This window comes from Crinia signifera, chromosome 8 (assembly GCF_055691185.1).
Source record: "Crinia signifera chromosome 8, ASM5569118v1, whole genome shotgun sequence".
Lineage (NCBI taxonomy): Eukaryota > Metazoa > Chordata > Amphibia > Anura > Myobatrachidae > Crinia > Crinia signifera.
Window position 1 is genome coordinate 19,188,839 of NC_139224.1, and position 17,319 is coordinate 19,206,157.

Consider the following 17,319-nt stretch of genomic DNA (forward strand, 5'->3'; position numbering starts at 1 on the left):
TCTTGGTCTTTTATTTGGCATACTGTCTATTACTAAGTGGCTTGGTAAGCCCGAGTAGTAGATAGAGAATAAGAAAAAAATTTATACATTTGGATGGTTAATTAGCGAGCATAGCGTTAAAGTTAAAGTTACGAGGAGGCGGGGGGGCCACACCCAGACCGGCGTGGTCCCATTGAGTCGGACCCATAGGAGAGGGGGGGGGGGGGGCAAAGGGGAGCCAATTGAATATCGTAGTGGGGCCACTTAGTCATCACCCAGATCAGGGGGAGGGCCAAGGGCCAGAGCGGAGTCATTCCAACTGTCCCATTTGGCATGGTATTTTGGGAGGGACTCCCGTTGTTGAAAGAGAAATCGTTCGTGCTCTGAAACTTGATTAACTAGGGCACTCCAATGTTGAACACTAGGAGCGGACACGGCACACCAGTTACGTGCTACAATTGTCTTAGCCAGAGTAATTAGACATAATATATATTTATATATAGCAGGGGAGCAAGTCTCATCCAAGTCCAGCGCAAATATGCACAGGGGAGGCGTGAATGGAGGGAGAGAGGGCACCGTCAGGCGAATACCACTCCACACTTTTTCCCAGAAGTCAAGCACCCTAGGGCAAACCCACAGCATATGCCAGAAGTTGGCGTTTTCTGCACCGCACCTGGGGCAGTTCGAGTTATCCCTGAGCCCAGCTCTATATAGTAGTGATGGGGTACGGTAGGACCTATGTAAAATGTAGAATGATATCTGTTGAAATCTCACACATGGAGTCGAGGCTTTTACCGTTTCAAGTATTTGTGTCCATTGTTCGTCGGTAATAGGACCCAGATCCTCCTCCCAACCTCCCTTTAGTTTAACTAATGTTTCGAGGTTCGCCCGAGAGTTTAGAACCGCATATATTGTTGAGACCCTTTTACGTTGCCCTAATCCCATTAGCATTTGTTTAACCGGTGAGTTAGACATAACTGGCGTGTTGCCATGAAACTGAGTCTGTACCGCGTGCCTTAACTGAAAATACCTGAAGAAGGCCCTATTCGAGACATGAAATTCCGTACATAATTGTTGAAGGGATTTAAGGGTGCCCTCCACAAATATCTGCTGTATAGAAATTACCCCCGCCCTCCGCCATATATTGTCATCGGAGATGGTAAGGAGCTCATTAAATGTAGCGTTGTCCCAGAGAGGAGCTTCACAATCTATGTCTTTCCAGTCAAACATGACGTGGGCCTGTTTCCACACTAGCCTACACTGTCTAAATAATGGAGGAAGTCCCCTTATTGAGCCATCTGCCAATAGGAAATGCAACGGGAGACGACCTATCCCCAAAAGTTCATCGCACATGTTAGGGAAAGTGGAGCCCCCTTTTCCGCTAATCCACTCCGAAATGTGAACCAACTGGGATGCCAAATAATACAAGCGAAGATTTGGAAGGCCTAGCCCACCCTCAGCGCGGGTTCTAGTAAGAGTTTTGAAAGCCACCCTTGGTGCCCTATTCCCCCAGATAAAGGAGATAATCAAACTATTAATTTTAGTAAAGATTTTTTTAGGTACATATACAGGAGCATGCTGGAGGGCGTACAGGTATTTAGGCTGGATAGACATTTTAAGTAGGTTAATTCGACCGGTCACGGACAAGGGAAGTTTTTTCCAGACATGTATTTTATTTTGAAAAGTGCTCGTAATTGGGATTATATTATGGAGAACATAGTCTTTACTAACAGGGGTTATCCAGATGCCTAGGTATTTAAAGCGGGTAGTCCACTGTAGGGGGGAGCTGATCGGTGGGTGCTCCGGTACTTTACCTGAGAGTGGAAAAATGTTGGATTTATCCCAGTTGATTAATAGACCGGAGAACACTCCGAAAGTATTGACTGTATCAAGTAGGGCCGCAAGGGAGGGGCCAGCATCATCCAGAAACAACAGCATATCATCTGCATACAATGCTACAACATCCGGATGCCCCCCTACCCGTATCCCCCTAATCGCAGAGTTATTCCTAATTAGGCAAGCCAGTGGCTCTATTGCAAGAGCAAACAGGGTCGGGGAGAGCGGGCAGCCCTGCCTAGTCCCTCTTCCCAGCTCAAACCCGTCAGACAGACTGCCATTAACAGATAACCGAGCTTTGGGCTCAAAATAGAGCAGGTTTACCCAACTTATAAAGTTGGGGCCGAAGGCAAACCTACGCATGACCTCCCACAGATATGACCATTCGACCGAGTCAAAGGCCTTGGCGGCGTCCAAGGACACCACCACTGCCCCCGACCCGGCCACGTCACCTCTCTGCAGATGACAAAAGAGTCTGCGCAAGTTCTGCGTGGTCGATTTATTAGGCATAAAGCCAGTCTGGTCACTGTGAATGATCGATGAAATAACAGTGTTGAGCCGAAGGGCGAGGATCTTTGCCAGTATTTTAATATCTGAGGTGAGAAGAGATATAGGGCGATAGGATTCCGGGGCTGTGGGGTCCTTGCCTGGCTTAAGGATAACTATAATTGTTGCCTCTCTCATAGAGAGGGGGAGAGCTCCCTTCTCAAATAGGGCATTATATAATTTCAGCAGATAGGGAATAAAATGTTCTCTATATTTTTTATACACTTCAATAGGAATGCCGTCTCCCCCTGGTGCCTTCCTGTTAGGGAAGGACGCCAATGCAGTCTCAATCTCAGTATGGGAGATCGGGGCCTCTAGGGCCGCAACCGAGGAGGATGACAGCTGGGGCAAAGAAAGTTTATCTAAATAGCCGCTTAATTGTTCCAAGCTATAATTGGCTTTGGTGGCATATAATTTTTCATAATATGTTTTAAATTCCTGTGCTATCTCTGGGGTGGAGTACAGAAGTTCGCCATTGCTATTTTTGACACACTGAATGGTGCCCGCCCCCCTCTCATCCCTGCTAAGGTACGCCAAGTAGCTGCCCCCCACCTCCGCCTGAGCATACATAGAATGTTGATTGAATAATAATTTACGCTTGGCCTTGTCTCGCAAATAGGTGGCCCATTGTCTTCTCGAAGTATCCCAAAGTATGCGGTCGGCCGGGGTCCTTGAGATAATATAGCCCTCCTCCCTAGACTTGCATTCTGCCTCCAATCTTAGCTCTTCCCGCCTGCTAGCTTTCTTAATGTTGGCTATTTTTTTTATAAAAGTCCCTCTCATATATGCCTTAAAGGCGTCATGTTTTACAGTTGGGTCATTGTATGATTCATTGCAAGTCTCGAAAGTCTGCCAGTCATCTGTCAAACCCCTGTCGTCCTTCAGTAGTGTCAACCAAAAGGGATTGAGCTTCCATCTACCAGATGGGGAGGTCCCTTGATTTTCCAACACCACCATCAACGGTGAGTGGTCGGAGATACCCCTTTGCAGGTAGATAACCTCCAGGATTTTTGGAGATAGGTCAGGGGATATAAGAGCGAGGTCAATTCTGGATAGGGCATTAACACTGGCCGAATGGCACGAGAAGTGGCGCGTCAGGGGATTCCGCACTCTCCATATATCTATAAGGCCCAACTCGTCTATCAGTCTAGCAAACGGGGTAGGCTGAGTCTGAGGTAAGATGCTAGGGGGCGTCAGTTTGTTCCATTTATCAAGTTGTTTATCTAAATAGTTGTTGAAGTCGCCTAAGCATAACACTGGAGTGCCAGGGGACAGAGAAACAAATGACATAGCTAATTTCATTACCTCATTGTTGTAGGGGGGCGGTATGTACACCGCAAGGATATTTAATAGCTTGCGGTTAACATAGGCTCTTAAGAAAACGTATCTACCATACTGATCAATTTGACTATGAACCAGTTGAAAATTAACGGTTTTTCTAATTAAAACAGAGACCCCTCTAGCATTATTCGAGAAGGTTGAGTGATACATAAAGCCCACCCACGGTTTCTTCAGTGCTAGGGTTTTGCTACCTGTGATGTGTGTTTCTGAAATACAGGCAATATCCACTTTGTGACTTTTAAGCTGATTAAAGACCAAGGCCCGTTTAATACGGTGATTCATCCCCCTTACATTCCAGCTGAGCAGCCTCAAGCCGTCCCCGTGAGCAGCCATGGACCTAGTTGCAAGAGATTATTATATGCAGTTGCTATACTAAGAAACGGCCCCCAGTCCTGACCCAGCAAAAAGAATTTCCGCCCATCCGCCCCCCCACCCAGGCCCAGACCACATTCCCTCCCAAACACAAGTATATTCACATAGCTACTCGCAACACTTAAATAGAGACCAAGACACAATAAACCTATTATATGAAACAAACCCTCAAACCCCCCTCCCTGCATATCTACCCAACTAGATATACCTATTCCCTTAAACCAAACTAACAAACACTAAAGTTACACAAGAAAAGAAATTGTGCACTACCAAATGGAACCCAAGAGGGTATAGGAAACAGTTATTCCTACAAGCTATTTACCTGCATGGGCTCCGCTAGATAATATGTACTGGTATCGTTGGATACCCTAAGCGCGTATCCCCACCCACCATATATCATATATCCATTATATTTATTAGTAAAGACCCTCCTGTCTACTGCGATATGTTAACTAGTAGTCATATTGTCAAACATTACCACCACAGCAGAACAGGATTACGTGTCAGCAGCATCAGATAGAGATCCAAGAGTTCAGTCACGTGGTCTAGGAATGCGTTCCAGCCACACCTCAGCCTCTCTGGCTGTATTAAAGAAGTGAGTAGTGTCCGCATGCACCACACGGAGGCGAGCCGGAAATATCATGGAGTATTGGATCTGTCTTTCTCTCAGACGTTTCTTGATGTTAATGAACAGGGATCTTGATTTCTGGACCTCGACTGCAAAGTCTGGGTAGACCGATACAGTATGATTTTCAAATTTTAGTGGGCCTTGTGTCCTGGCCAGGCGTAGCAAGGCGTCTCTATCCTTGTAGTTGAGAAAGCGGGCAATAAATGTACGGGCCGGGGAGCCCGGTGGCGGAGCTCTAGAAGGTAAACGATGGGCCCGTTCAACCGAGAACTGTGGGGTAAAGTCCTCACGTCTAAAAAGCTTGAGCAGCCAGGATTCTAGGAACTGTTCCGGAGCAGGTCCCTCGGCCCTCTCGGGAAGACCCACCAGACGCACATTATTACGTCTAAGACGGCCCTCCATATCAGACAATTTGGCCTTTACAGTGTCCACTTGCGCCGCCAATTCTGCAACCGTGGTTTTAAGGGGAGTGGCAATGTCTTCCAAGTCTGATATTCTGTGTTCCGTCTCACCAACCCTCTCACGAAGTTTCTGCATATCGTGCCTTATCAGGGTAATATCCGACTGGACTTGCCCTATTTTATCTGTGACCCTGTGCTCAGACGCTGCTATCGCCTCAAGGATTTGTTGGGTGGATTGGGCTGGGGGTGCCACGGATGCAGAGCCAGTGTCTCCATCAGGTGGGGACGGGGAGTCCTCAGGTTGCGGCGGGGTGGTAGACTGTGGGCCCCTGGCAAATTTTTCAAGCTTAGAAGCTGCCGAGGCATGTCCTGTTTTGCCCATGTTTAGCGAGTAGGGTAAAACTGAGCTGTACTGGCTCGTCACCTCTCTGTACTTGATAACCGCCCCCGGTCTGAAGCTAATTTATGCAGTGATGTGACTTGAGTGGACAGTGTTGGCAGTCAGACTCCACTGCAGCTGGGGTATTAGAAGGGTGCAGGACGGATCCTTCACTATAGTTAAAGTTAAAGTGCAGACTGTGTCTTGATAGGCAAAGGGGTGTACAGCAGGGGACAGAGGGGCAGATCGATGCAGTGCTGTAGTAGTAGAAGGCGTTTGGTGTTGACCAGACAAGGGCCTCTGCAACTATGCTTATGTTTGATACCTGTTGCAGACTGCCTTGAGTAAGTACAGCTTCTCAGGGTATCAGGAAATGGCGGCTGTTTTAATCCTCTGAGGCCTCCCCTCCTCCAAGTACTCCCAGGTTGCTCAGGTGGTATGTGGCATATAAGGGGGGAGCCTCGTCTGGTACCCTCAGTTCTTCACCCACTGTCTCACCCCTGGTTTTATCTCACCGGCTGTCTGGCTTCCAAGTCTCCGTGGGGGGGTCCCCTCCTTCACAGCCCCACGTCGCGTGTGCGGTCTGATGGTGGCGTCTATACAGCGCGGCTAGCGCGGTCTCTCCTCAGCCGCCCGAATCTCTGCTGGTGTCGCCTGGGGCCCGGCCAGTCCTTCAATCGCCGCCCGGAGGCTAGAGGTAGCGTTCCAGGTGAGTCACACCTCGGGATAGCCACCGCCGGCAGCTGGATCGTCTGCACACCTGGATCCAAGATGGCGCCGGGACCGGGGAGACGCCGCCGCGCCCGGCCTGGATGTCTCGTGCCGGGATACCTGCGCAGCGCTGGACTGCACCGGAGGGCTGGTAGGTATCTGGAGGGTCTCAGAGGGCTGTACAGGGGGGGAAGGCAGCGCCCAGGATCTCCAAAGCAGGATTTTTTCAAAGATTCTAGCGGAGCTCACAGACCCAGCATCCGCTCACATGCCGGTCCAAGCCACGCCCCACCAAGGATGTCTCTTAATAAACTTATGCACCCTAAAATGAGAGGAGGCCTAAAAATACCCAACTTTCAATTTTACGCTTGGTCGGTGCACTTCAGATACATCTCCGACACAGTGGCGTAAGTTTGTCCCAGTTGCCCGGAGGCAAGATGAATATTGGTGCCGTGCCCCCCCCCCCCCCCCCACACACACACACACAACATTATTCAAAATATATATAGTCTGTTATGAAATATATATTATATACTGTATGTATATACAGAAAGAGGGAGGACACATATATATTTCAGAACTCAGCCACAGAAGCGATTTTGATTGCTTTCAATTAATGGATTTAAACTGGCAGTGGTGGAGAGGTGCCCTCCTTGAGAGCAGGAGCCCGGCGGCAGATGACTAAATTGCCTCCCAGATTTCTGCCTCTGCTCCGACAGGCTCTATAATAATTCTATGTACACGGATGCAGATCTAGACAACCACCTATTCTCTTTTTCTTCTAGTGCACTCCTGCACACCCCACCCAACTTAATCCCACCTGATATCCGGAATCATATTATTTTCAAAAGTACATAGGATGCATGGCAAGAGATAAACAAAAAAACTGCATAGTGACCATAAACATACCCCATTTATCCCAATGAGGGGAAACCCTAACTCCCCCCCCTCATTACAAAACTCATTTTACAACATCTGGAGACACAAAGGCCTAGACCTGGCTACTAAATTATTTGACCCGGGAGTCACCATTTATCCTTCGCTACATTACAACGTACATACTACTTACCTAATAAGCACCTTTTTTTAATGTTTTTGCAATCCAGACCTTACATTACACCTCTCCTACCTATCATCATGTCTCAATCAGACAATGACCCATTGTCACATCTTTTTGGAATTCTACACCACCACTTAAAACACTTATATGGCATATCAATCACTTGCCTGACTCTCATTTGGAATTATTAAGTCAAAAATGGTCCCTTAATTTCCCTGAGTGAATTTCCCCTAATGAACAAGCAGTACCCTAACACTATGACAATTCTACATTCATGCTACTTACAAGAGGTACACAGTTATTCACTGCTTATATATAGCACCAGCCCAAAGCAAATTTATGTCTCCCGAAGCCTCTGGCGAGTGTCCTAAGTGCAAAATGTGGAATGCCAAATTCTTTCATTGCTTCTGGTCGTGCTCAAAAATACTTAAATTCTGGAGAAAAAACATTCATTATATAAATTCTCTATTCCAAACCTCCTTCCGATTAGATCCTGTAGCCTGCCTATGCTTGAACTTCAATAATCGGAGTCCTTCTTCTTTCTCAAAAAATGTCCCCTTGTTAGTCATAATACTGACTATAGCAAAGGAGCAATTATTAATGCATTGGATTGCCGCCTCTGCCCCCTCTATAACGGATTTGAAATCTAAGCTACTAAATTTACTGTATTTTGGCAAATTTGAATTTTTATTCAAGTAAATAGCCTTTATAGACTCGCTGGATCTTGAATTAAAGACTCCGATCATATCAGCAATACCTACAGTATAATCACTTCTACTATCATTCAGTAGACTGCTACCCTCTCAAACTTAACTAATCCCAAGAAATGCTTCCCTTATGCTGTTTTCAGACCGCAAAACTGGCTTTGACCAGGTATTTTAAAACGTTTCTAAAAACGGGTCTGCCGGCTAAAACCCCTTTCACACCGCATGTCTTTAAACGGTATTTCAGTGCAGTTTTTGTCCTTTGTTCCTTCACACATTACAGGGTCCGACAGGAGCGTAAAGGGAGGGAGGTAGAAACCTACCATGTAAATCTGTTAAAACCCTGGAAGGAACCTGCCTGTCAGCCCCTTTTTGGTAGCTAAAAAGATTCCAGAATGCCAGGTTCCTATTTAAGTCACGCATACTCCTGGACAGAAATGGGAAGTGGTGAACTTGGTGAAGCGTTAGCAAGATGTGTATTCTGCCATAGATGTAAAGACACAGATCATCCAACATGATGTTGAGACTCCACCCGGGGTGGTCATTAAAAAAAGGCCATATCGCATACTCGAAGCAAATCGGGTAGCAGTAAAGCAGGAGGTGGAAGAGCTGTTATGCCTAGGGGTTATAGAGGAATCCACCAGTGAGTGGAATAATCCAATTGTCCGAGTACCTAAGCCTTCAGGTGCTTTAAGGTTCTGCAATGACTTCCTAAAACTAAATCAAGTGTCCAAGTTTGATGCTTACCCGATGGCCCGGGTTGATGAGTTGGTAGATATTTTAGCCAATAGTTAGTATCTCACTACACTTGATTTGACAAAAGGTTATGGCAGATTCCGTTAACAGAAGCTGCTAAGGCAAAAACAGCCTTCCCTACCCCAGAGGTAGGGAAGGCTTATTCCAGTATAAAGTACTCCCATTTGGGTTACATGGTGCCCCACAGAGCTATGAATAAGATGCTGTGGCCCCACAGGGAATATGCGGCTGCATATTTAGACAACATTGTTATTTTCAGCTCTGACTAGGAGTCACACTGACCAAAGGTAGAAGCTGCCTTACAGTCTCTACGGGCACAAGGGTTTACCGCAATCCTGAGAAATGTGCCATTGAGCCAAGTATTTGGGGTACACTGTAGGCCGAGGACAGGTTAAACCTCAGCCTAGTAAGGTAGAAGCAGTCCTCACCTGGTCTAAACCTAAATGTAAGTCACAACTTTCCTCGGTTTGGTGGGATATTATCGCAGGTTCATTTGAGAATTTGCCGAGCGGCTTCACTAACCAAAGGTCTTGAAAAATAGTCCCAGACAAGATATTGTGTTCTAGACCAGTGGAAACAGCTTGGCAGGGGTTAAGATGAGCTTTGTGTACCGAGCCGGTCTCCCAACTTTAAAAAAACAATTTGTGTTACAGACGGATGCCTCTGGGACAGGATTAGGAGTCCTTTCCCATGTGGTAGATCGAGAGGAGAAACCCATCCTCTACCTTAGCCATAAAATATTGCCCAGAGAGCGCAAGTACTCAAATGTAGAGCAGGAGTCATTGGCCATTAAGTGGGCAGTTAAGTCCTTAAGGTATTATTTGTTGGGACGAGAGTTTTTGTTGGTCACAGACCATGCACCCTTACAGTGGATGCATACAAACAAAAGGGTGAATGCTAGTGTGACCTGTTGGTTTTTGGCCTTGCAGCCATTAAATTTGAGGTGAGGCATCGTCCGGGGAAACAGCACCTCAATGCCAATGCTCTTTTCCAGGAGGTTTGAATATCCTGATTCTCCAAGCAACCCTATGGTGAAGCTAGGGGAAGATGAAGGCGACAAGGTGGGCGTCCCCTGGAAAGTGGTGGAGGGCTGTGTACCTGGGCGGATGACACAAGTAGGGGTGGGCAAGGCAGAGAGCCCACCTTAAAGTTGTATAGCTTCACAGGGTGGTTGAAGCTAATGGGGATGAGTGTGGCAGAGACAGCATTTCTCCACATGAAAGTAATGTGGAGGTTCCAGACCAGGTTTTAGGAGCAGAATCCCAGGTGTGTAATCCGCAGCACCTGGGATTTCCTGATATAAGGGTTTCCAGGGCAGAGTCACCTTGCTCTTAAATGGTGGATTACCTACCCAAGCGATAGGCTGGGTTGTGTGGGCTAATGGTAGGAGTCATTGTAACCTTGCAAGAGCCTGTTCTGCTGAGATTGCCTTTATGCTACTGCCCATAATAATTGCATATGGATTTAACCTGATATGCTGTGACCTGCTGTTCAAAATAAAGAGAAAAGTAGAAAGAGTATCAAATGCGCTCAGTGGTAACTAATGGAGACAAGACACCTACAGTATGTGGTGTCCCCACACTGCGTATTCAGCAGCAATAGAGGGAATGTGTATAAATACAACAATGGGCGGGGTGTTCTAACATCCGCAGTCCCCCTTCGCCGGGTACCGCATTGTTAATAATTGCATATGCTCTAACACATGTGATCATTAACACAAGGGACAGCTCTTCCCATAAGAGTGGTCCCTTGTGATGCGGCCACATCGCTGGACTTCCAGGTCTGAGACCCGGGAGTCAGTCTGCGCAGAGTGCCGGAGCAGGCCGCAGGGCATGCTGGGAGGGATCCATTATGGATCACTCACACAACGCTGCGGTAAGAAGCCCATAGGCCTCTGCAGGGAATCACCAGCTTTTGCTGGTGATTCCCTCCGCAGCGCTGCCACTGCGGAGGGGGGGTTAGAGGATACAGAAATGCGGTAAAAATGATAACGTGGCTTTTACCGCATTTCTGGTTTAGAGCATCCCATCCAATATCTGTGTCCCCTCCACCAGCGTTCGTAGTAGTAAATGTGCAGGCCTTATTGGGGATAAGAGCCTCCTATTCTCCACCTTAATTAGGGGTAACCTGCTATTACACTGATCTTATCCCCAATCAGGGCTGTACATTTACGGTCTACTTTTTACAGATTAAGGCCCCCATTTATCATTGATCGCATTTACAATGCAATCTGGGAGGAATATTACCGCCCAGGATCGCATTGTAAAATGCGATCCTATCACCTGAATTTATCACCAGCTGTGCGCAGGGACAGGGCTCCAAAAGGAGCCTGTTCCTGCGATGCCCGGAGCCGGAAGCCGGGGGGGTCTGCGCATGCGCGGTTATGCGGTGACCCCCCCCCCCCCCGCGACCCTCGGGCAGTGCTATGTGTAGCCATAGACAACAATGGGCTATTGCCATATCAGAATGGCCATAGCCCAGGGGTGCGATGCCGGGCTGCCCGATGTTGATACATCGGGCAGCTACGCATCCCCCATAGAAACCTAAGGGGGATGCAGCCGGTGGCGCTGCAGGGGGGGATCACAGCAGGGATCGGAGATTCCTGCTGCGGTCCCCTGTGATACATTAGGGGAATACTTAATATTTGCGGTTAACCCCCGAAAACGTGTGTTTTCGGGGATTTAGCTGCAAATATTAGTTGATAAATGCAGCCCTAAGTCTTCATCTGGCTCCCCGTGTTTGTCCTTGCCACAGTATGTATATATGAATGTATGTATGATGTATGTGTAGGTATAAATGAAGGTATGTATGTATAGGTATAAATGTATTCATGTATGTATCCACATATATGTAATAGTGGGAGAATTACTGTACATGGATTTGCACATCCTTTCCCCACTTTGATAAATAACCCTTCTTGTCCTCCTCACTATGGGGAAGCTGAGAATGTTTATCTGACAGAAGATGCATCGGGATTCGTCTGCATGAGACACATCCTCCAGCCCGTGTGTATCAGCTACACACCCCGTACAGGCTACATGTTGGGACACTTCTCTGGGTGTGTTGGGAAATGGGAATACTCCTCCTAACCCATCTCTGCCAGTAGGAAACGCTCTGCCACGCTGGGAGCATTGGGATATACTTGGAGAACACGCAGGTAAAACCAATGAAGGGGATTTCTCACATCCCTCCCAACATTTGGTATTGTGACATCAGGATGTTCTGGAAAGGGGTGGGGAAATCTGACTGGGTGTGGCCTTGAACAGAGGGGCGTGGTCTATCACAGCATCCCCCGGTGTCATCAGTATATGCATCTACTTACATAGAACCCTACTCAGGTCAGTTCGCAGCTGCCCGTTCCGCATGTTAATTTCTGCGCATGTGCGTACGCGGGGTGCGTGCACCAACTCTGCAAATACACGGACTGTCCATATGTAAGGGTGCCTCAGATTCCTCGTACATGTGCGTGCACGTTCCACATCATTCCATGGTCGGCGATCCATGCATGCTGCGAATGGGAGTCTATGTGAACGGCCATTCGCAGCCAGTGCGAAGGAACGCGCCTTGCCAATGGTGGGCCGACGTGCCGCCATTTGCAAGGCGGGGATAGGTTGACTCACAAGGGTGCGTATGCGCATCCGAGCGACTCAACCAGAATAACCATCATAGAAAGGGATATAATAAATATCCGTGTGTGTGCATGCGTCTGTGTGTGTGTGTCTGACTGTCTGTGTGTATATTTATCTATCTGTGAGGGCTTTCTTGTGTGTGTGTGTGTGTATCTGGGTATGCATGTGTGTGTGCGCAGTGGCGTAACTATATATTTTGCGCCCCCCCCCCCCGCCAAACTTTTTCAGCGCCCCCCTCCCCCTCTCCCTCCCCTCGGCGCCCCTCCCCATACCCATACCAGACAGAGACGCATCTGCTGTCACTGTCCCATCCAGTCCAGTCTTCCTCAGTCTCCGCTGCGCTGCTGCCCGGCCGCATCAGTCCCGTCACTCGCTCCCGGCGCCGGCTCCTGCTGATAATGAAAAGTGACTCTTAGAAAATGGCTGCCAAAACTGTCTGCAATACGGGGGCAGCCATTTTCTAAGTGTCACTTTTCATTATCAGCCAGAGCCGGCGCCGGGAGCGAGTGACGGGACAGTGACCGCAGATGAGGCCGGGCAGCAGCGCTGCGGGTAACTATAGCACCGCAGCCCCCCCCGGCGCCCATAGTTACTCTGCTCCTCCCCACCACAGCGGGGGCTGCGGAGGCATAGTTACGCCACTGTGTGTGTGTGTCTGCATGTCTGTCTGTATATGCATGCATGTATCTGTGTGTATATATTTATCTGTGTCTGTATATATTTGGGTATGCATGTCTGTCTGTGTATGTATGAATGCATGCATGTATGTATCTATCTGTGTGTATATATTTATCTGTGTGTCTATATATATCTGGGTATGCATTTCTGTGAATGTGTATGCATGCATTTCTGTGTGTGTGTGTGTGTGTGTGTGTCTGACTGGGTATGCATGCATGCATGCATGCATGCATGAGTGTGTATCTGGGTATGCATGTGTCTGGATGTGTATGCATCATACTTGCCTACTTTTGAAAACAAGTTTCAGGGAGATTATAGTTGGTCGTAGAATTTTGCAGTGCCCCATTGAGGGGGCGTGTCATGCTCCACCCAAAGGGCGTGTCTAGTTCCATATATGGAGAGATTGTGAAGAAAGATTGTGAACGTGGCACCTAGAATTGTGGGTATGTAATTTAAAATGACTTATATACAAATGTAGATGAGCCCCTGTGCAGTTAGTAAGAGCTACTATACTTGGTAAAGTGCTGGGAAATGGTGCTGATGATTCACTGTAAATGTATCTATTGGTGCGTACACACGGAAAGATTTGGCAAAAGATCTGGGCGTTCCCGACTGATTGAAACGACCAATCGCTCAAATCGTTCCTTGTGTATGAACAATATATATCGACGACGCGCGTACCCGCCGGTCGTTGGCATGCAGAAAGATCAGTGACCAATGGTTAGCGATGTGTACCAATCGTTTCATGTGTGTGCAGGATGAACGATTTGGTAGGGCTGATTGACTGTCTCCCTCCACCATCGTTAAAGATCAATCGTTCATGTGTAATCGTTTGCTCAATCGTTCATCATTTGACACCAAATCGTTTGTGCAGAAGTTCAGAAGAAATTGTTAAAGACATTGAATCGTTGCCCAAATCTATCCGTGTGTACGCACCTTATCGCTCATTCCTTTTTTCCCCAAAAATGTAACAGTGTAATGTGGGCTAGGTGACATGAGGGAGATTACTAGACTAATGAGGGAGAGAGGGAGATTGCTGTTATGTCAGGGAGTCTCCTGCAGAATGCAGGGGGGGGGGGGGGGGGTAACTATGGTATGAATGCATGCCTGTATGTATGTATGTATGTATGTATGTATGTGTGTCTGTGTGTCTATCTGGGTATGCATGTGCCTGGAAGTGAATGCATGCATGTCTGTGTGTGCATGCAGGTGTGTTTCTGTATGTGTATGCATGCATGTGTGTGTCTGTGTGTGCATAGTATGATTGATATCAGGCGCTGTATAGTAAGCTGCACATTTATGATGTTAGGAGGAATGCAGACAAAGATTTAAGCCAATATACAAGTCTGTACTTTAACCTCTACATAGTGGGTAAAGGTGGTTTATGTACCCGCTGATATCGTGCCTGGGACAGGCGGAGATGGTTGTATGGAACAGAATAAGAACATTGTAGCAGGAGGAATTGAATGAAAATTGGTGACAGTGGCAGGGAAGGGACAGCACAGTGAGAGACTGCAAGGAAGGGACAGCACAGTGACAGACTGCAGGGAAGGGACTGCACAGTGAGAGACTGCAGGGAAGGGACTGCACAGTGAGAGACTGCAGGGAAGGGACTGCACAGTGAGAGACTGCAGAGAAGGGACAGCACAGTGAGAAACTGCAGGGAAGGGACAGCACAGTGAGAGACTGCAGGGAAGGGACAGCACAGTGAGAGACTGCAGGGAAGGGACAGCACAGTGAGAGACTGCAGGGAAGGGACAGCACAGTGAGAGACTGCAGGGAAGGGACAGCACAGTGAGAGACTGCAAGGAAGGGACAGCACAGTGAGAGACTGCAGGGAAGGGACAGCACAGTGAGAGACTGCAGGGAAGGGACAGCACAGTGAGAGACTGCAGGGAAGGGACAGCACAGTGAGAGACTGCAGGGAAGGGACAGCACAGTGAGAGACTGCAGGGAAGGGACAGCACAGTGAGAGACTGCAGGGAAGGGACAGCACAGTGAGAGACTGCAGGGAAGGGACAGCACAGTGAGAGACTGCAGAGAAGGGACAGCACAGTGAGAGACTGCAGAGAAGGGACAGCACAGTGAGAGACTGCAGGGAAGGGACAGCACAGTGAGAGACTGCAGGGAAGGGACAGCACAGTGAGAGACTGCAGAGAAGGGACAGCACAGTGAGAGACTGCAGAGAAGAGACAGCACAGTGAGAGACTGCCGAGAAGGGACAGCACAGTGAGAGACTGCAGAGAAGAGACAGCACAGTGAGAGACTGCAGAGAAGGGACAGCACAGTGAGAGACTGCAGAGAAGAGACAGCACAGGGAGAGACTGCAAGGAAGGGACAGCACAGTGAGAGATTGCATAGAAGGGACAGCACAGTGAGAGACTGCAGAGAAGAGACAGCACAGTGAGAGACTACAGAGAAGGGACAGCACAGTGAGAGACTGCAGGGAAGAGACAGCACAGTGAGAGACTGCAGAGAAGGGACAGCACAGTGAGAGACTGCAGAGAAGGGACAGCACAGTGAGAGACTGCAGATAAGGGACAGCACAGTGGGAGACTGCAGAGAAGGGACAGCACAGTGAGAGACTGCAGAGAAGGGACAGCACAGTGAGAGACTGCAGAGAAGGGACAGCACAGTGACAGACTGCAGAGAAGGGACAGCACAGTGAGAGACTGCAGAGAAGAGAGGGGCTTCTCTTCTGCCATTATATGAAGGAATAGTTCCTGTGCGGTCTCCAGTGTGTTCGTGTGTGTGTGTGTGTGTGTGTGTAGGAACCTCAGGGTGTGTGTGTATATACATATATATGTCTAGCATCTTATTATGTGTCCACAAAACTCTGCCATCTGTTGGCAGCGAGTGAAACTACATCTCTCTCTTTCACACATGCACAAACACAGAGGCAATCACAAGGTAGCACACTAGCTTTCGAAGCATTTGCTTTGAGTGGGCTTACTAGTATATTATATACATACACGCACACTATAGGTCTATCTAGGTCACCGCCTACTATACCGCATGTGCTGACAGTGATCCAGGAGAACCAGCAGTCACTTACCTCCCTGGACCATGGGTGGCCAGCTGTCTCATTCTGTTGAGATGCCTCTGTATCATGTTGCAGGTGTCTCGGTCCTTATGCTGAGGTTCTTCTGGGTTTCTCCCTTCCTGGGTGAGGCTGTCTCCTCCTCCTCTCAGGTCAGCGGAAGGACTGACTTGTTTCTGATAAATGACTCTCTGACTTCTCACAGTCTCTAGTTCACATGTGCAACAGGTCTACGGGATTGCAGAATAGTACTGTATGTCTTGTGCTGTCTCTGTCACTGTGCTGTCCCTTCTATGCAATAACTCGGTGTGCGGTCCCTATTCTGCAGTCTCTCTCACTGAGCTGTCTCTTTTCTGCAGTCTCTCTCACTGAGCTGTCTCTTCTCTGCAGTCTCTCTCACGGTGCTGTCTCTTCTGTGCAATAACTCAGTGTGCGGTCCCTATTCTGCAGTCTCTCACTGAGCTGTCTCTTCTCTGCAGTCTCTCTCACTGTGCCGTCTCTTCTCTGCAGTCTCGCTCACTGTGCTGTCTCTTCTCTGCAGTCTCTCTCACTGTGCTGTCTCTTCTCTGCAGTCTCTCTCACTGTGCCGTCTCTTCTCTGCAGTCTCTCTCACTGTGCTGTCTCTTCTCTGCAGTCTCTCTCACTGTGCTGTCTCTTCTCTGCTGTCTCTCACTGTGCCGTCTCTTCTCTGCAGTCTCTCTCACTGTGCTGTCTCTTCTCTGCAGTCTCTCTCACGGTGCTGTCTCTTCTGTGCAATAACTCAGTGTGCGGTCCCTATTCTGCCGTCTCTCACTGAGCTGTATCTTCTCTGCAGTCTCTCTCACTGGGCTGTCTCTTCTCTGCAGTCTCTCTCACTGTGCCGTCTCTTCTCTGCAGTCTCTCTCACTGAGCTGTCTCTTCTCTAAAGTCTCTCACTGAGCTGTCTCTTCTCTAAAGTCTCTCTCACTGAGCTGTCTATTCTCTAAAGTCTCTCTCACTGAGCTGTCTCTTCTCTGCAGTCTCTCTCACACTATGCCGTCTCTTCTCTGCAGTCTCTCACACTATGCCGTCTCTTCTCTGCAGTCTCTCACACTGTGCCGTCTCTTCTCTGCAGTCTCTCTCACTGAGCTGTCTCTTCTCTGCAGTCTCTCTCACCGTGTCGTCTCTTCTCTGCAGTCTCTCACACTGTGCCGTCTCTTCTCTGCAGTCTCAGGAAGTGTGACAGTCTGACTCTTCCTGCAATGCACCTACAATGAGGAAACTCAGATTCCGTATCTCCA

General features: G+C 48.3%; 1 protein-coding gene across 2 annotated transcripts in view; it reads right to left on the reverse strand.

The window, feature by feature from the left end:
• Positions 1-16,842, reverse strand: part of LOC146025822 (SH3 domain-binding protein 1-like) — a 56,543-nt gene extending 39,701 nt beyond the window's left edge. The window contains exon 1 of one of the 2 annotated variants that reach the window (XM_083155906.1): positions 16,076-16,842. In XM_083155906.1, coding sequence (XP_083012032.1) covers positions 16,076-16,131 — 56 coding nt within the window. In that variant the 5' untranslated portion in view covers positions 16,132-16,842. The remainder of the gene's footprint in view (positions 1-16,075) is intronic. The other variant, XM_083155907.1, reaches the window with a different exon arrangement.
• Positions 16,843-17,319: the final 477 nt, after the last annotated feature.